This window comes from Podarcis tiliguerta (assembly GCF_965153285.1).
Source record: "Podarcis tiliguerta genome assembly, chromosome: 1".
Taxonomy (NCBI): Eukaryota; Metazoa; Chordata; class Lepidosauria; order Squamata; family Lacertidae; genus Podarcis; species Podarcis tiliguerta.
In genome coordinates this window covers 14,305,839-14,325,487 of record NC_139534.1, presented here as the reverse complement: position 1 = coordinate 14,325,487, position 19,649 = coordinate 14,305,839, and the positions used below count along the sequence as shown (strand labels likewise).

Here is a 19,649-nt window from a genome sequence, read left to right as displayed (position 1 = left end):
TGGTGCCAAACTGTTCCAAATTCTCCCCTGAAAGGTTTGGCGGTGGAAACAGAAGCCTTTTTATCATAGGCCAAGAAATCAACCCTCGACAACTTAAATTGTGAAAAAAAAAATTCTAATCCCCGGGGTCACAATTTCAGCAAAAATCTGAAATTCTCCAATTCACTCAAAAATGGTGCCTTTAGGAAGTTCGTAAATCTAATTAGCAGAAGCACTAGAGACAACTTGTGTATTTAGCAACCAAGAAAGCTAATTGTTTATTAGAAACATTTATGCTTATGTTTGTATATTATTATTATTTTTTTAAAAATGTATCAAACCTCTTTATTCTATCCTTTTATTTTTAAAAGTTCAGTAAGCAATGTTTTTAAACCACTTGGATTGAAAACTTGTGAACTTTGCAGAACAGAATGTATCAATTTTTATAAGAAATACAAAGTCATACCTTCGATTTCGAGAAGCACTATTTTCGGTTAGCGGAGTCTGTAACCTGAAGCGTATGTAACCTGAAGCATATGTAACCCAAGGTACCACTGTATTTAGATTTCGGTCTGTTAGCAGTACAGTGGTATCTCAGGTTACAGATGCTTCAGGTTACATACGCTTCAGGTTACAGACTCCGCTAACCCAGAAATAATACCTTGGGTTAACAACTTTGCTTCAGGATGAGAACAGAAATTGTGCTCTGGCGGTGCGGCAGCAGCGGGAGGCCCCATTAGCTAAAGTGGTGCTTCAGGTTAAGAGCAGTTTCAGGTTAAGTACAGACCTCCAGAACGAGTACTTAACCCGAGGTACCACTGTACATCATTTTTTGACCCAGCAGGAGGAGGAGACCCAATCCTTTACCAACAATCATTCTGATTCTTCGGTCACCCAGAAGTGTGTGTCTTGATTCTTCCTGGTTTTGGTATAATTTCCTACATCGTTGCTTATTATGCAGGGGGAAAAGAACCATTCGGCTATATGGGTATAGTGTGAGCCATAATGGGTTTCTAGCTTTTGTTGCATGTATGAGCCCGCCACATATTTACCGTGGGCGACCTTCAGCTCTTGAGTTCCAGGCAGAGAAACAGATAGGAAACAACACTTTCTGAAATCCAGCAAGAGCTGCAGCGACAAAAAACAAACAAAAACGCGCGCACCCAGAAACGACCCATCCCGGTGCGCTTCTCTGCACCGAGGCGGTGTTTTGGTTTGCATTGAACTCGATCCTGCGCGCAGCTTCCCCGCGCGCAATCATTTCCCCATTAAGATCCTGCTACGTTGGGCAAGTGGGGGGGAGGGAAGGACTACAAGTCCCATAATGCAGCGAAAGTGGCCGCCCCTTTGGGGCAAAGCATGTCGGTTTGAAGCCGGGGAGGAGCTCCATGGAAACATATTCCGCGCGCAGCGGCGCGGGGCGGAGAGAAGGAGGAGGAATCCGCGGCCGCTGCGTTCCGGAGGGGAGACGGAGAGCCGGGGCGCATCCCGCCGCCTCTAGGGAAAGCGGTAAGTTGCAAAGAAGGAAGAAAGTGAAGTGGATCCGGAGTGTGCAGGGCGAGGCGAGGAAAAGGAGGATCAGCTGCACATCTCGGAGCCGATGCGATCATTAATCAGTAATCCATCAATTAGGCCAACTGGGACGCAGACCTCGTTTATTGACCGTTGAGGGGCACCGTTTCTATACAGATTAGCTTTTGTTTTTAAAAAAACAACCGGTGGTTTTTTTGCTTTTGGATTTCCAAGAATCCTATCGTTTCTGGTTTTTTGGGAAATTAGCAATTTTTTTTATTCTCCCCCCCTCCAGGTTGGGGTGTGTGCAAATAAGTTAGCCTCCCCTAGGGCGCAAAATAGCCAGGCACCAGCAGACTGAGTGCGCTGCTTAGGGGTTGCTAATAATAATAATAATAATAATAATAATAATGGTGATTTAATTAAGGGGTGGGGATTAGGGATAGGTGGGGATATCTGTTTTGTTATCATTTGTATTAGCCTTTTGCAGCAAGTCTTGGGGATTTGAAAACGGTGAGCACTTTCACTTCTTAAGTGACGGTTTTGTTGTTTCTGCATCTTGCCAATACCGGTTTTGTAAGCATGGGCGTAGCTAGGGGGGTGGGGGGCAGCTGCACCCCCTCCCCAATCAAGTAAATAAATAAAAATAACTAACTGATCAATCTTGTTGCAGATAGCTCAGTTCCACATAAATCCTGGCTACACCCATGTTTTCAAGTTTATATTAATAGTATTTTTTTCAAAACTAAATGATTATATACTGGAGTCTCAGCTGCAGGGAATGGTTGGAAGGAGAAGGAAGAACACAGGGGAAAATGATATCACTGGGATGGATTGAAAATGATAATTCTTATTAGTTTTCAATTACAGTCCAATAATAGCCTCATTATAACAATGCCAAATTATAATACAGTGGTGCCTCGCAAGACGAAATTAATCCGTTCCACGAGTCTCTTCGTCTTGCGGTTTTTTCGTTTGATTGTTTTCTTTGTTTCTGCATCCCAAAATCTTATTAATTTCAATTACACTATAGTCAAGATAATCCCCTATGCAACAACTGCAATATTAACAACTTCCATTCTTATTGACGCATTAAATGATTTATGAAACTACAAGTGCGGCACGCAATCTATAACCTGTGTTTGGCAATTATTCTGTCCGTGATGTTTCTTCCTGATATCGCTTCTGCCTGCAAACAGGGGCCAACCAGGTGACCCTGGAAACCCAAAACACAAAGGCATCAAGGTGATAGCAGCTGACTTCCACTCAGTTGTTTCTCCCTGGGGTCTGTTTTGTAAGGAACATGTGAAGCTGCCTTTGAACACCTAGGATGTTTCAGCTGTATTGTCTGCTTTGACTTGAAGTGTGTGTCTCTCTCTCTCTCTCTCACTCACTTAGAGCCATTGCCACCTGCTTAACTAGTCCTTTTCAGTGGAAACATCTGGGATTGAAAGGTGGGGGGGGGGAGCTGTCAGCAGATGAAAAGTCTGCCATGAAGCCTGTCCCATTCCTCCGATAAATGGGAGGTGTGCTGCTTCTGCAGCAGGTTTTCCAAATCACAGCCACTGATTTAAATGAATTGCATGTTGTCGGAAGAAGTCATTTCTTTGGTTCATTATGCTCCATCTACTGCCAATCAGTTCTAGTGTTTAGAGAGACCATTCATTTTGTGAAAGTGGAGACTGGGATTTTAAATAGAGAATTTTTAGCATCTTCACCAGATTCAAAATTCCCAGGATTCTTAAGGGTAAGCCATGGCATAGATAATCCTCTGGGCCCTATTAGAGATGTAGTACCTCGTACCTACGGGGCCGCCTCTCCTGGTATGCCCCACGGAGGACCTTAAGGTCAATAAATAGCAACACCTTAGCGGTCCTGGGCCCTAAGGAAGTTAGATTAGCCTCAGCCAGAGCCAGGGCCTTTTCAACACTGGCTCCGGCCTGGTGGAACGCTCTGTCTCATGAGACCAGAGCCCTGCGGGATCTGATTTCTTTCCACAGGACCTGTAAGACAGAGTTGTTCTGCCTGGCCTTTGGCTTAGAATCAGTTTGATTCCTTCCCCCTCTTTTCTTTTTCCTTTCTCCTCCTGTGAAGAGGCTGCATCTTAATGTTTTAATGTTGTATTTTAATCTTGTTTTTTTAAAATTGTATTTTAATCAACTTATTTTTATTATTGGTTGTTAGCTGCCCTGAGCCCAGTCTTGGCTGGGGAGGGCGGGGTATAAATAAAATTTATTATTAGTAGTAGTAGTAGTAATCTCATTGACTCAGTTCTCTTCTTTTGATGTTCTGCTTCTCTCTCTTTCCATTGGACGGTCAAGAGGTATCTCTGACTTTATGTTTGCAGTTAAATGTTGAATGCTGAGACCGTGATGGCAAGGCCAATAATCTTCCCAGTGAGTGTCCATTCAACAGCTCCTGAAACCTTTGTGGTGCTCACTCAGAGGATGAAAGTAGTTGAAGAGCAAACAAATGCGCTTTTGAAGGAACTGCATACGCTGGGCATTGATGGACAAAGGTATAGTCAAAATAAATGCTTTGAAGCACAAATGTATGAATGTTTACATGGAAGTAAGTTCCACGGTAATTTCCAGGGATGTAAACACAGGACTTCAACCTTCGTTCTGCATTTTCCTTTATTTGTGTGATCTTCCCTCTTTCTGAACGTCTGACTGGCCTTTGCAACCAGCATCCAAGTTATTAAGAAGTTAATGTATTCTGATTTTAATCAGTCTTCTGAAACAATACCGGATTGTTTTGAGTCGATGTAGTTAAGTTTTGTTGCAGATGAAGGGCACTGAAGTGAATGAGGTATTGACATAAAGATCAGACCTTTTTATTTACAGTCATGGGGGAAAAGAAAGTGCACCCTCTTCAAATTCTGCGGGTTTACATATTGGGACGTAATAGCAATCATTTGTTCCGTAAAGGTAAAGGGACCCCTGACCATTAGGTCCAGTCGTGACCGACTCTGGGGTTGCGGCGCTCATCTCGCTTTACTGGCCGAGGGAGCTGGCGTACAGCTTCCGGGTCATTTGGCCAGCATGACTAAGCAGCTTCTGGCGAACCAGAGCAGCATAACGGAAATGCTGTTTACTTTCCCGCCAGAGCGGTACCTATTTATCTACTTGCACTTTGACATGCTTTCGAACTGCTAGGTTGGCAGGAGCAGGGACCGAGCAACAGGAGCTCACCCCGTGGCGGGGATTCGAACCGCTGATCTTCTGATTGGCAAGTTCTAGGCTCTGTGGTTTAACCCACAGCGCCACCTGCGTCCCTATTTGTTACTTAGCAGGTCTTAAAATTAGGTAAATGCAACCTCAGATGAACAAAAACAACACATGACACATACCGTGTCATGATTTATTTAACAGAAATAAAACCAAGATGGAGAAATCATGTGTGAAAAAGTAAATACACCCTTACTGCTTCCATAGGAATTAAGAGACTAAGTAGCAGACAGGGGCTGCTAATCAAATGCCCTTGCTTAATTGATCACTGGCAGGTGTGCCCACCAGTGGTCCTGCCCGCTAGGGATGATGGGAGTTGTAGTCCAACAACAGTTGGGGATCCAAGTTTGAGAAACGCTAATGCAGGGTTTCCCAAACTTGAGGCTCCAGCTGTTTTTGGACTACAACTCCCATCATCTCTAGGTAGTAGGACCACAGGTCAGGGATGATGTCAATTGTAGTCCAAAAACGGCTGGAGACCCAAGTTTGGGAAACTGCCCTAGTGCAATGGTGGTGCCCTACTGATGTTGCTGGACTACAACTCCCATCATCCCTGGCCATTGGCCATGCTGCCTGGTGCTGATGGGAGTTGGAATCCACACGTACCTGGACATGGTGACTCCTGCCATAACCTATAAGAGTTGGCTTGTTTCAAGAAACCATAGCTGAGACTAACCACAGTTTTACCATGTTTGGATATGTCAGAGCTGGCTCCAGGTCCCAGCTCACAGAGGACCAACGCTAGCCGGTAGTAATGTACAAAAGTCTTTATTGAAGTACAGTTTCCATTTTCAAGCCGGAGCGCCCCAGCTCTACGTCTAGGGTTTAGACCGGCGAAGCTCCATCTGAATCTCCGCCCCCTGTACACCAGTTTAAGACTCTAGCCTTACTCCACCTCTTCCGTCTCTCCTTTCTCCTCTGGGTCCTGCTACCCCCCGGGGTCCCTTCCTTCCTGGATTCTTCCGACGCAGACGTAGACCCCCCTGACTCCTCCCGCTCTTTTCGGCGGGCTTTGGGACCTGGCTCCCTATCCGAGCTGTCAACTGTGCCGCCCTCCTGTACATTTGAACTTGGCGCGCGCGCCCAGCCTTCAACCTTCCTCTCGACCGTTTCCTCGCTCCCCGATGGAGGCGTGGCCAATCCTGCCTCATGTCCTCCCGCTGGCAGTGCGCCGCCTGATCCCGATGCCTGGGACTCCTCCCCCCTACTGCACTCTGGTGTGGACGCTGGTCCTGATTTCCAACTGCTGCTCTCTGAGTCCCCTCTGGCCCCTTCTTCCTGGGGTGTCCCCCTAGGCACCCCCCCTTGCCCTGACCATGGGAGCCCCTTTCTGTGAATCTTCCGATTCGCTGGAAAGACTCAGAGACCTCGGACCGCTGTCATCGCTGACATTTCCTTCGGACTCCTCCCCCTCGCTCTCCATTTCCTCCCTTTCCTGTGCCTCTGCTCCTGAACCCCTGACATCCATCCCCCCCTCGAAGCCCCCCCTTCCCCCCTCCCCTCCTTCAGGTGTGGGTGCTGGGTGCGCCGTCGTTGTGGGGGTGAATGGCGGATACAGTTCGTCCCCCTTGGCGTGCATCCAGCCGGATAAGTCCGGCTCGTCCTCCGTGCTCTCGCCGACCTCGATTTCCTCTGCTTCCATCTCTGTGCCGCCGTGCTCGAACCCAAGGTCCTCCCCCAACACGTCCATGTCCGTCTCTCCCCCGGTTACCTCTGGGGCCGTTGCCTGCCAAGGACCCCCCAGCCACTTCCTGCTCCACTGCTCCTCTGGTCGATCGTCCCACCAATAAGAGCGGTCTGAGGCAGACCCCGAGGGCGATCCCTCCGGGGAACGTGTTTCTAGTGCCGGTTCTTCGTCCGAGGTGAACCCCTGGAACGTTCTGGCTGAAAGTGTGGGTGTGAAAAGCCAGTCGTCGAAATACGCGGCTGGCATGGGCCTGTGTGGGAACAAGGCATGAAACTCTTCCTTGAGAAGAGGCTCGTCCAAGGCATAGTCCGGCACCCAACGGTTGGCGCTGGCCGGGGTACCTTCGCAGGCGAGAAAATATTCTACTCCCTCTTCCCCCCATCTCAAGTCTAAAATCTCTGTGACCTCGTTGATGGGTTCCCCTCTTGGCGACCCCCGCCTTGTGGGCTTCTCCCTGAGCGGGTCTGGTGCCGTGCCCGGCTCCTGAAATCTGTAAGGTGCTTTGTAGGGCGTGAGTACTGATCTATGGAACACTGGGTGCATTCTGGATCCCTCCGGAAGTGTCAACCGGAAGGCCACTGGATTGACCTGTGCCTCGACTTGGTAAGGTCCTAGCTGCTTATGTCCGAGCTTCTTCTTCGCTAACGATCTGGTCGGCACTGCCTGGGCTGCTAACCAAACCCAGTCTCCCACCTGTATGTCTTCCCCAACCCTTCTGTGCTTGTCAGCCTGCAGTTTGTATGCGTGCTTTGCTAGTTCTAACTGCCTCCGAAGCTGTTCGTGAACCTCCTGCAACTCTGACACTAAGGCTTCCGCTGCCTGTGGCTCCCCCTCCCCTAGTCTCTCTAATCCCGGGAAGGTTCTGGGATGCCTCCCGTTGTTGGCGAAGAACGGTGTCACCCCCGTGGACACGTGCTTCGTGTTGTTGTAGGCGAACTCAGCGAGCGGCAGGTAGTCCACCCATGTTGCCGGCTGCTGATTTGCGTAGCATCTCAGGTACTGCTGCATGATGGCGTTGACTCGCTCCGCTTGTCCGTTGGTCTGCGGGTGTCTTGCCGACGCTAGGTTGATCTTGACGTTCAGGAAACCCATCAGCTTCTGCCAGAAGTTCGAGATGAACTGTCGCCCCCGGTCGGACAGGATAGACTGTGGCAGACCTTGCACCCTGAAGACGTGGTCTATGAACAGTTTGGCGGTCTGTTCCGCCGTGGCCACCTTCGCGCACGGAATGAAGTGGGCCATTTTGGTGAACATGTCCACCACCACTAGCACTGCCGTCTTGCCCCTCGAGCTGGGTAAATCCGTGACAAAGTCCAGGGCCACCCTCTCCCACGGTTCGCTCGGTGTCTGCAGCAGTTCGAGCAATCCCGCCGGCGGTTTGTGCACTGACTTGGCCCTTTGGCAGGTGTCGCACCTCGAGACGTAATCCGCTACTTCCCCCCGCATCTTGGGCCACCAAAAATCTCTGGCTACTAATTCTACCGTCTTCTCTTTGCCAAAGTGCCCGGCGGTGGGTGCGTCGTGCAACTGCTGCAGTACTTTCGCGCGGAGGTCGTCTCCCGGTATGTAGAGGGCCCCTCTGCGGATGAGCAATCCGTCGCGTATCTGGAACTCGTCGTCCTTCGCCGTGCCCCTGTGCACCTCCTCCATCTTGGCTTGTGCGAAGGGGTCCTCCTGCAGCGCTCGACGGACAGCATCCAGGTCCACGGTTGCTGAAGCGCACGCCCACGCTTTCGGTGTGAAAATGTGCTTGGCCGCTGCTGGTGCCGCCTCTTCGAGGTATTGCGGCTTTCTGGACAGTGCATCCGCCATGATGTTGTTGTCGCCTGGGATGTACTCTATCCTGAAGTCGAAATCCGCAAAGAACTCCGCCCATCGTATGTGCCTCTGGTTCAGGAACCTTGCCATACGCCAGTACTCCAGGTTCTTATGGTCCGTGCGGACCTGCACTGTGTGTTTGGCTCCGATGAGGAAGTGCCGCCACGCCTTGAATGCTGCATGAATGGCCAGCAACTCCCTGTCCCAGATGGTGTAGTTCTGCTCTGACTTGCTGAGCTTTCTGGAGTAGAAGGCACACGGTCTCCAGTCCCCATGCGGGTCTTGCTGCAACAGTACTGCTCCCACAGCTCTGTCCGAGGCGTCCGTTTCAACTCTCATCGGTCTGCTGGGATTCACATGCAGTAGCTGCTCTTCGGACGAGAAGAGACGCTTGAGGTTCTGAAAGGACTGCTCCGCTTGCTCCGTCCAGATGAACTTCTTCTTCTTGGAGCTGAGCGTGTCGGTAATGGCCGCTGTCTGCATCGCGAACCCCTTGATGAACTTGCGGTAAAAGTTGGCGAAACCAACAAACCGCTGGACCTCCTTCCGATTGCGCGGGCTCTTCCAGTCCAACACTGCGCGAACCTTGGCGCTGTCCATGGCGAGCCCCTTGTCCGACAACTTGTAGCCCAGGAAATCTACCTCCTTCATGTTGAACTGGCACTTCTCCAGCTTGGCGTACAGCCTATGCTCCTGCAGTCTCTGCAGAACTTCCTTGACGTCTCCCTCGTGGGTCTCCTCTGATTCTGAGAATATCAGGATGTCGTCCAAGAAGCAGACGCATTTCTTGTAGAGGAGACCCGCCAGTACGTGATGCATGAAGGCTTGAAAACAGTGGGAGCCATTTTGTAATCCAAAGGGCATAACTCTGTATTCATAAGTGCCCAGGGGCGTGAACATGGCAGTCTTCCACTCGTCGCCCTCCCGTATGCGAATCAGGTTGTACGCCCCTCGCAGATCCAACTTTGTGAAAACGCGTCCTTTCCTCACCGTTGCGAGCAGGTCGTCTATTTTGGGCATGGGAAAGGCCGTGGGCTTGGTTTTGGAATTTAAAATTCTAAAGTCTACCACAAGTCTTTTTTGGGGCGTGTCCTTCTTCTTCACAAAGAATACAGGACTGCCCCCCACTGCCTTCGACTCCCGGATGAAACCGCGCTTCAAGTTGAGGTCTATGAACTCCCTGAGTTCCTGCAGCTCGTCTTCAGACATGGAATACAGTTTCCCGGTTGGCAGCGTCGCCCCTGGCAGGAGGTCAATCTTGCAGTCATAGGGCCTGTGGGGAGGCAGCTTGTCCGCTTCTTTCTCGCAGAAAACCTCCAAAAACGCTGCGTACTTGAGTGGCACTGCTTGCAGCGTGCCTAATTGTAGCTGCGGGTCATCCTCTTCCCCTTCCGGGCTAGGCAGAATGCAATGTTCCGCACAATAGGATGAGCCGAAGGTCAGTTGGCGCTGGTACCACGCCAATGCTGGGCTGTGCCTGTGCAGCCAACTCATGCCCAATACTACAGGCGTGTCCGACAGGTGGGTGACATTGAAGCTGATGACTTCTCGGTGATTCCCAATTTGCATTACCATCGGAGGCGTTTGCTGCACCACCTGCCCCCCCAGCAATTCCCTGCCATCCACCGTGACAACCTTCAGAGGCAGCGTGGCTGGCAGTAGTGCTATATTGTGCTGTTGAATGAAATCCAGTCCTATGAAGTCTGCGTTGCTGCCAGAGTCAATGGTAATCGGCACTTCCATAGTGAGTCCATTGGGTAGTTGGAGCGATGCTGTGAGCTGCACCACTGGTTTGGGCGGGAGGGGGTCTGTGGGCTGCAAAATTTCTGGGGATTGTTTCACTGACTTGTCTGGCTGGACCCCAGCGCCTCTTCCTCCAGCCAGACTCTGTCGTTTCCCTGCTGTAGTTCTCTCTGCTGAGTTGCGTCTGTTACTGTTGCTGAGGCTGCAGTGTGCTTGTGGAGCCTCTGGGGACACTCTTTCGCCATGTGCTGAGCACTTTCGCAGATGTAGCACTTCCTGTTCCCTCTAGGAGGCTTCGCTTTGACTGCTCCCGGTGTTAGGGCTCTGGTAGCTGACTGAGCCCTGGCGCCTCCAATCTCCATCGGTTCCTCTCCCCCTCCCTGCGGAGGTGTGGATTGCGCATGCGCTGCATCCTTGGGAAAGAGGGGAGGTGCTCTCGCTGGCGTACGTCCCCAACGTCCTTCTTCTCTGTTCCATGGACGTTCTTCCAGACGCACCCCAATCTCCAGCGCCCGCTGGACCACCTGCTGAGTGCTCTTTGGCCTCTCCCCCCTTGCAATCTCATCTTTCACATTTGCATTCAAGCCTTCCCAAAAAAGGTCTCTGACGGGAGCAGAATCCTTCTCCCATCCCAGCGCATGGACTAATCCAAAAAAGCGAGAATGGTACTGCCTCACGCTGGCTCTGCCTTGTTTGAGCCCATGTATGTCTTTTCTGGCGATATCGATGTCTATCTTTGATAAAAAACACGAATCCATCGCTTTAAGGAAAGCACTCGCATTTAGAAGCGCCGGATCCTTATCTCTCCACAAATTGCGCAGCCACGCTTTAGCTTCCCCATGCAAATGGGACAAGATAAACCCCACTTTCTCTTGCTCATCTCTAAAGTCTTTCTCCAGCAGTTCCAGCGCAAACAGCAGGTCTGCTCGGAAGTTAGGGTACTGCTGTAAACTCCCATCGAAATGCGATACAAGGCTGCCTCCTCTTCTCCCCAGCCAATGCCCTCTGATTTGGGTCCCGGTTGCCCCTGTTTAGAAAGCACTTCCAACCTGGTTTGGAGATCCCTGCAGGCGGTAGCCATTTCCTCCTCCCTTTTCCTGGATGCAAGTACCTCCGCGTTGAGTTGTGTCACTGCATTTTGCAGGTCTGCTAGTTGCTGTTCTGTAGTCATCTTGCCTGACTGTTGTGAGCTCGCGAAGCACCAATCCTCTTCCCTCGCTGCGTCCACTCACGTTACGAGGTTCTTGGTGCAAAACTTTTCTTTGAGATGGAGCTTACTGTCAGAGCTGGCTCCAGGTCCCAGCTCACAGAGGACCAACGCTAGCCGGTAGTAATGTACAAAAGTCTTTATTGAAGTACAGTTTCCATTTTCAAGCCGGAGCGCCCCAGCTCTACGTCTAGGGTTTAGACCGGCGAAGCTCCATCTGAATCTCCGCCCCCTGTACACCAGTTTAAGACTCTAGCCTTACTCCACCTCTTCCGTCTCTCCTTTCTCCTCTGGGTCCTGCTACCCCCCGGGGTCCCTTCCTTCCTGGATTCTTCCGACGCAGACGTAGACCCCCCTGACTCCTCCCGCTCTTTTTGGCGGGCTTTGGGACCTGGCTCCCTATCCGGGCTGTCAACTGTGCCGCCCTCCTGTACATTTGAACTTGGCGCGCGCGCCCAGCCTTCAACCTTCCTCTCGACCGTTTCCTCGCTCCCCGATGGAGGCGTGGCCAATCCTGCCTCATGTCCTCCCGCTGGCAGTGCACCGCCTGATCCCGATGCCTGGGACTCCTCCCCCCTACTGCACTCTGGTGTGGACGCTGGTCCTGATTTCCAACTGCTGCTCTCTGAGTCCCCTCTGGCCCCTTCTTCCTGGGGTGTCCCCCTAGGCACCCCCCTTGCCCTGACCATGGGAGCCCCTTTCTGTGAATCTTCCGATTCGCTGGAAAGACTCAGAGACCTCGGACCGCTGTCATCGCTGACATTTCCTTCGGACTCCTCCCCCTCGCTCTCCATTTCCTCCCTTTCCTGTGCCTCTGCTCCTGAACCCCTGACATCCATCCCCCCCTCGAAGCCCCCCCTTCCCCCCTCCCCTCCTTCAGGTGTGGATGCTGGGTGCTCCGTCGTTGTGGGGGTGAATGGCGGATACAGTTCGTCCCCCTTGGCGTGCATCCAGCCGGATAAGTCCGGCTCGTCCTCCGTGCTCTCGCCGACCTCGATTTCCTCTGCTTCCATCTCTTGGCCGCCGTGCTCGAACCCAAGGTCCTCCCCCAACACGTCCATGTCCGTCTCTCCCCCGGTTACCTCTGGGGCCATTGCCTGCCAAGGACCCCCCAGCCACTTCCTGCTCCACTGCTCCTCTGGTCGATCGTCCCACCAATAAGAGCGGTCTGAGGCAGACCCCGAGGGCGATCCCTCCGGGGAACGTGTTTCTAGTGCCGGTTCTTCGTCCGAACCCCTGACAGGATATAATAATAAACTGCTGTAATTAAAAACAGAGTAGAAAGCCTCTGATCTCCTCTTTGCGGCTGTGCTGGAAGCGGGAGGTGATGGCGAGGAAGCAGTTGAGCCTGTGACACTTTTGCCTGTGGTGCTAAACCGAAGTTGAGCTTTGTATCCAAATGAGGGACCTCTGTGTATGTACATCTTCCATGGGTTCCCTGTTGGTGAGGGTAGATTGTCTTCTTTCAGGGCATGGGCGTAGCCAGGATTTTTGTTGGGGAGGGGCAGAACTTTTGTTTTGGCGGGGAGAACCGACCTGATTGGTCAGTTAGGTAAGTATTTCTATTGTTTTACTTGATGGGGGCTACACCCACGTTTTAGGGGTGATGAGTAACTATAGTCCCCAACTGTGGGATTTTCCACAGTTCACTTGTATGGCAAAAAGGGAAGGAGGTGAATTCAGGGACCCCTGCCCTACGCAATTTGCAGCGAGAAATGGGTTTTGCCTCTTAGCTGTGTTCCAGGTTGCAGCCATGCAGGCAGATAATGTGCGCATAATACCAAGGATATTATATGCACATGTGGAATCGCAGCAACGAATGGGCATCTTATTTCTTCCAGCATGGAACTTTTCCCTTCGAAACCCACAGAGAACTCTGAAGGCCACCAGACCATCAGCCCCGTCCGTGCCAGAACGGCATTTGGTGGAGCAAAGGACACACTGTGGCAGACTTGCGAAAGTCTCGTGAATCGGATGTGCCGGCTCGAAAGCGTTGTGCAGACCATGAAGCTGAGTATGTTCCGGCTGCAGACGGAAAAAGAGCTGAACCCAAAGCATGCAGGTAACTTCAGAAGGTGGGAACCAAAGGCTGGTGCATGCAATGACGTTAGATTCATGGGTTGTTGTTTAGTCGTGTCCGACTCTTCGTGACCCCAATGGACCAGAGCACGCCAGGCACTCCTGTCTTCCACTGCCTCCCGCAGTTTGGTCAAACTCATGCTGGTAGCTTCGAGAACACTGTCCAACCATCTCGTCCTCTGTCGTCCCCTTCTCCTTGTGCCCTCCATCTTTCCCAACATCAGGGTCTTTTCCAGGGAGCCTTCTCTTCTCATAAGGTGGCCAAAGTATTGGAGCCTCAGCTTCAGGATCTGTCCTTCCAGTGAGCACTCAGGGCTGATTTCCTTCAGAATGGATAGGTTTGATCTTCTTGCAGCCCATGGGACTCTCAAGAGTCTCCTCCAGCACCATAATTCAAAAGCATCAATTCTTCAGCGATCAGCCTTCTTTATGGTCCAGCTCTCACTTGCTCTCTCCCATGAAACTGTTCTTAACCTGAAGCACCACTTTAGCTAATGGGGCCTCCTTCTGCCGCCGCGCTGCTGGAGCCCGATTTCTGTTCTTATCCTGAAGCAAAGTTCTTAACCTGAAGCACTATTTCTGGGTTAGTGGAGTGTGTAACCTGAAGCATATGTAACCTGAAGCGTATGTAACCCGAGGTGCCACTGTATTTCTTCCGCAGCGATGCTGCCACTGATAAAATGAATGAGGGGCTCGCGAGCCACTCAGGCAGTCTCATTAGGCTGATTCCACGTTCAAAATTTTTCACCTGGCTATTGGCCACTTGCGGCACCAGGATGGCGCCAGATGTTTCCATCATCTGGAGGTGCTTGCCTGGGGTTCATTGTGTCTTGACTGTTTTCACACACTAGCAATACATCCTGTAGAATTCTATCCATCACATTTTTATCTGCACAATCAGAATGAATTTCAGGAACCTGAAAGTCGAATTGAAAAACAGGACTTTCGAGCCGCCCGGCACCAAAATGGCAACTAGGCATTACGTTTTGGCGACTGTAACCCTTGTTTGAGGAGCCATTTGGCACCTAACATATATCTGAGAAATAATAATAATAATAAATAATATTTATTATTTATACCCCACCCCTCTGGCTGTGTTTCCCCAGCCACTCTGGGCAGCTCCCAACAGAATATTAAAAACATGCTAAAACATCAAACATTAAACACTTCCCAAAACCGGAGTGTCTTCTAAAAGTCAATAGTTGTTTATCTCCTTGACATCTGATGGGAGAGCGTTCCACAGGGCGGGGGCCACTACCGAGAAGACCCTCTGCCTGGTTCCCTGTAACCTCACTTCTCGCAGGGAGGGAACCGCCAGAAGACCCTCGGAGCCGGACCTCAGTGTCCGGGCTGAATGATGGGGGTGGAGACGCTCCTTCAGGTATACTGGACCGAGGCCGTTTAGGGATTTGAAGATCAGCACCAACACTTTGAATTGTGCTCGGAAACGTACTGGGAGCCAATGTAGGTCTTTTAGGACCGGTGTTAGATGGTCTCAGCAGCCACTCCCACTGGCTGGTTTGAAACGGCAGGCCACCAGTCCCCCACCTTTGCTCTGAACCATTTTGGGGTGCGGCATTGAAGCATACTTCACATTTCAAATCGGGCAAAGAAACCTTTAACATGGTGTCTGCTCTCGGAAGCCTGAGAAGCCGGGCTCAGTGCAATGCGCCTCTGTTTCTGCCTTGCTGTCTCGCAGCCAATTTAGAGCAGCGCCTGAACGCGATACAGGAGGAGCACATCGCAGAAGTGAAGGTGCTTCAGATGGAGGGAAGAGTGCTTTGCCAGCAGCTGAGGGAGTCCCGGGAAGAGGAGGAAAAAGCCAGAGGTCAAGTTCAAAAGCTGAGCACCGCTCTGGAGATTGCAACTGCCACAAAGGTACTGAAACTTGTGGTGATCTAGTCCTGGCGTCCTCAACTTCGGCCCTCCAGATGTTTTGGGACTACAATTCCCATCATCCCTGACCACTGGTCCTGCTAGCTAGGGATCATGGGAGTTGTAGGCCAAAAACATCTGGAGGGCCGAGGTTGAGGAAGCCTGACCTAGTTTGTTAACCAGGGTAGATTTGATTTAAATCAAATCGATTTAAATTACTAGTCATTAAGACTTGATTTAGATCTCTCTTTTTTTACTGTAAGGCTTATTCTTGCTGGTATAATCTTAATATTTACAACCAGATGAAGGTTTCATTTTTGGAATAATAAATTTTCAGGGTAGTTTTTACAGTTATATAAGAAATTACTCATTAGGTTATGCTGTTAGAAATACATAGACAGATAATTATTAAATTATTGTGAGGTTTAATAAGTTAACTCTTTATATTTGGACAACTTTTCTGCTGCACTTTATTGGAAGGAGAAAAATAATCATTTCCTTAATAACAATTTAAACAAACTATTTAACTAAATAAACCCACATCATATCATAGGTATCTATGTTTGCTAACTGATGTGGTTAAACATTTAAAAAAAAACAGTCTGAGTTTTAGCACACATGAAAAACTTAAAACAAATCCTTAAAAATCCAAATTAAATTTTAAAAAATCTGATTTTTTTTAGTGTTATTTTTAAAAAATAATTGATTTTTATCCACCCTGCTGTTAACAGATCTGCCGTTTTGTAGATCACTGTTGCTATACTGCGGACTTCGAAAGGATTGCTAAATGTTAATATGCTGTAAGGTTTAGACGTGCGTCTTATACCGAAAATGGGAACGATTGAGAGTTGCTATTATTTTGCTGTATCTCTCAAAATGGGCTAGAAATCATATGGCGGCAGCTGGACCAAAGAGTAGATTGCAAATCTCACGCTCTATTGGTTTGGTTGCTTATATGGAAAGGATTGGGGGACGGGACGGGACATTCTACAGTTGGAAAAGAGCCCGAGAATCATCTAGTCCAACCCCCTGCAGTGCAGGAATCTCAACATGTGGTCCCCCATCCAGTACTGCAACCATACCAGACCCTGCTTAGCTTTTCAAATGTTCTAGCTGTTATTAGGAAGGTAGGATTCCTCTCTTAAACAGCATTCTGGGTTAGCTCCTCTTATCTCACAGCACCAGTCCCAATTATTAATCCTATTTTATTTTCCGGGGAGCTAGACTTCATTCTAGTTCCAAATTCGGGGCGGGGGGGGCGCGCACAAGGGGATTGCCCTTAATGTTAAACATAGGGACGCGGGTGGCGCTGTGGGTTAAACCGCAGAGCCTAGGACTTGCCGATCAGAAGGTCAGCGGTTCGAATCCCCGTGACGGGGTGAGCTCCCGTTGCTCGGTCCCTGCTCCTGCCAACCTAGCAATTCGAAAGCATGTCAAAGTGCAAGTAGATAAATAGGTACCGCTCTGGCGGGAAGGTAAACGGCGTTTCCGTGCGCTGCTCTGGTTCACCAGAAGCGGCTTAGTCATGCTGGCCACATGACCCGGAAGCTGTACACCGGCTCCCTCAGCCAATAAAGCGAGATGAGCGCTGCAACCCCAGAGTCAGCCACAACTGGACCTAATGGTCAGGGGTCCCTTTACCTTTACCTATTACGAAAAACTTATCCTCAGACTTATATATACAGTGGTGCCTCGCAAGACGAAATTAATTCGTTCCGTGAGTTTTTCGTTGTGTGAGTTTTTTCGTCTTGTGAAACACCACTGCATTTAAACACTAACAACGGCGGGGAAAGGTGGGGAGAAGCAGGGCAGCTGCCGCAGCCGGTACCTCAGACTCACCCGCGCGTTGTGGCCACCGTGCGACGTGGCTGCTGGAGGGCGGCGGGGCTCAGGAGCGCGATTCTGGCTGCAACGGCTCTCTGAGGGGAGCGGGCAGCGGCGCGAGGCAGTAACCGTCAGCCGGAAGGTCGGAGGGAGCCGGAGGAGCCGGAAGGTGGGAGGGAGCCGGAGGAGCAGGGAAGCGTGCGTGCGTGCAGTGACCGTTGCCATGACACGAGAGGCAGGGCCGTTTCGTCTAGCGAAGCAAGCCCTTAGGAAAATCCGTCTTGCGAAGCACCTCAGAAAACGAAAAACCCTTTCGTCTAGCGAGTTTTTCATCTTCCGAGGCATTCGTCTTGCGGGGTACCACTGTATATTATAAACTTGGGGGTAGAGGGAAGTGTAGTCTGATAACTGCCTTTCCCATTTCTAAGCTGTCTGATGGTGTGGCTTAAGACGCCAGGCTCTGAGCGCTGCAAAAGTTGTTTACAGCCACATCAAGTGTCGGAAATGTTTGGTAGAAACGCAGATCAGTTGAAGAGCAATCGGGATGCGTTACAAAGAGCCCAGCTTTGAAAACAACCAAAAACATTTGCACATCCAGCCCCCCCCCCATGTACTGTTGTTGGTTTTTGCAGAGAGATGTAACTGTTGCTGCAGATGAGCTGAGGGCAGCGAAAAATAAGATGAACCGTAAACTGCAAGAGGTAAGGGCAGAAGGGTATTTGGGTTACCACGGGGGGACGGGAAGTGAAGAAGATGAGCTCCCTAAAAATTCAAGAAGGCATGGGAATTGAAACAAGGAAATAAATCTGCTGGCGATGCTCAGAACATTCTCCATGAGGTGCCCCTCTGTCTGGAGAGGTTGCATCCGTTTCGAAGGCCAGCGCGTGTTTTGAATATTTGAGATGAAACTGTTTCAAGCTACGGACAGGTGTAGAATGCAGTTGTACCTCTGGTTACGTATTTAATTCGTTCTGGAGGTATGTTCTTAGCCTGAAACTGTTCTTAACCTGGAGCACCACTGTAGCTAATGGGGCCTCCAACAACAGGTTATACTTTTTAGACATATTCTTAAAAAAAAAATAAAAAAATTCAAAGTTATAACAAAACGTATTATCCAAAAACATATCCTTATTCCCCCCCATTTTTCCTCCCCCCCTCCCCCCCACAGAACCCCCCGACTTCCCTCAGTTCCAGTCTTTGGTTTCTCCAATAATGCTATTTTCTGCATGTTACAAAGTTGTATAGATCCTCAAACTGTTTAGCTGATTATTATCAGTAAAAAAATTGTGACTGTTTATTCGAAACCTGCCAAGGAGTCCAGTTCGCTTTGTTGCATCTTCAGATACTTTGTGAAAGCTTCCCATTCATCCTTAAAGTCACAGTTATCCTTGTCCCATAGCTTCTATGTCAGTTTTGCCAGTTCTGCATAGTCCATCAATTTTTCTTGCCATGATTCTTTAGTTGGGGTTTCTTCAGTCTCCCATCCTTGTGCTACCAGAACTCTCGCGGCCGTTGTCGCATACATGAAAATGTTTTTCAACCTTTTTGGCAGGTTTTTCCCTACGATCCCCAACAAAAATGCCTCTGGTTTTTTAACAAATGTTAAATGGAACATTTTCTTCAATTCATTGTATATCATTTCCCAAAAATTTTTAATTACCTTACAATCCCACCACATATGATAAAATGTTCCCTCCTTTTCCTTACACTTCCAACATATATTTGAACTAGTTTCGTACATTTTCCCTAACTGCACTGGTGTTGTGTTTTTTAGACATATTCTTAACTTTCGTGTCTAACAACTCCATTTCCAATTTGGATCTGAAGCAAAGTTCTTAACCCGAGGTACTATTTCTGGGTTAGTGGAGTCTAACCTGAAGAGTATGTAACCTGAGGTACCACTGTATTTGCTAAGAGTGTTCTGCCGTCATCCACGTTGCGTTAGGCAAATAGAGCCGTACCTTGGAACCTGAACGCCTTGCGACTCGAACGTTTTGGCTCCTGAACGCGGCAAACCTGGAGTGTTCCGGTTTGCAAACGTTCTTTGGACCCCGAACGTCCTGCGCGACTTCCGCAGCTTCTGATTGGCTGCAGGAAGCTCCTGCAGGCAATCGGAAGCTGCGCCTTGGTTTCCGAACGTTTTCGGAAGTCGAACAGACTTCCGGAACGGATTCTGTTTGACTTCCGAGGTACCGCTGTAGAGACGATTGCACACAGCGTGGCCCTCAGGCTCGCGTTTCCAGTGCCCCTCCCAGCACCAAGCAAGTTGTTTATCCTATAAAGAGAAGCTTAGAATCTCCCACTCTTGTGGCGCTGGTTTGAAACGGAACCGGTTTTCCAAACGCCTTCTTTGTCGCTTGCAGCTGACGGAGAAGCTGTCCAAGGAATCCAACATGCGGCAGTCCTTGGAAGAATCCCAAGCAGTCCTTCTTTATCGGATGCATGAAATGGAAGCGACGGTGGAAAACGAAAGGAAGCAGGTGGGTGAAGCGTCCGTTCTCGTTTTAGGATTCCACCAGAACAATACAGTTTTGCAGGCTATTGACAGACTACAGTGCTACCTCGGGTTAAGTACTTAATTTGTTCTGGAGGTCTGTTCTTAACCTGAAACTGCTCTTAACCTGAAGCACCACTTTAGCTAATGGGTCCTCCTGCTGCTGCCGTGCTGCCGGAGCACAATTTCTGTTCTTATCCT

The 19,649-nt window shown here is 49.8% G+C and overlaps 1 protein-coding gene across 3 annotated transcripts in view; it reads left to right on the top strand.

Moving 5' to 3' along the window:
• Positions 1 to 1,359: 1,359 nt before the first annotated feature.
• CCDC150 (coiled-coil domain containing 150) overlaps positions 1,360 to 19,649 on the top strand; it is a 54,495-nt gene continuing 36,205 nt past the window's right edge. For 2 of the 3 annotated variants that reach the window (XM_083406934.1, XM_083406935.1), the window contains exons 1-5: positions 3,808 to 4,009; positions 13,018 to 13,238; positions 14,955 to 15,133; positions 17,587 to 17,655; positions 19,318 to 19,434. In XM_083406934.1, coding sequence (XP_083263060.1) covers positions 3,843 to 4,009; positions 13,018 to 13,238; positions 14,955 to 15,133; positions 17,587 to 17,655; positions 19,318 to 19,434 — 753 coding nt within the window. In that variant the 5' untranslated portion in view covers positions 3,808 to 3,842. Of the gene's footprint in view, positions 1,489 to 3,807; positions 4,010 to 13,017; positions 13,239 to 14,954; positions 15,134 to 17,586; positions 17,656 to 19,317; positions 19,435 to 19,649 lie in introns of those variants that run through there. The other variant, XM_083406936.1, reaches the window with a different exon arrangement.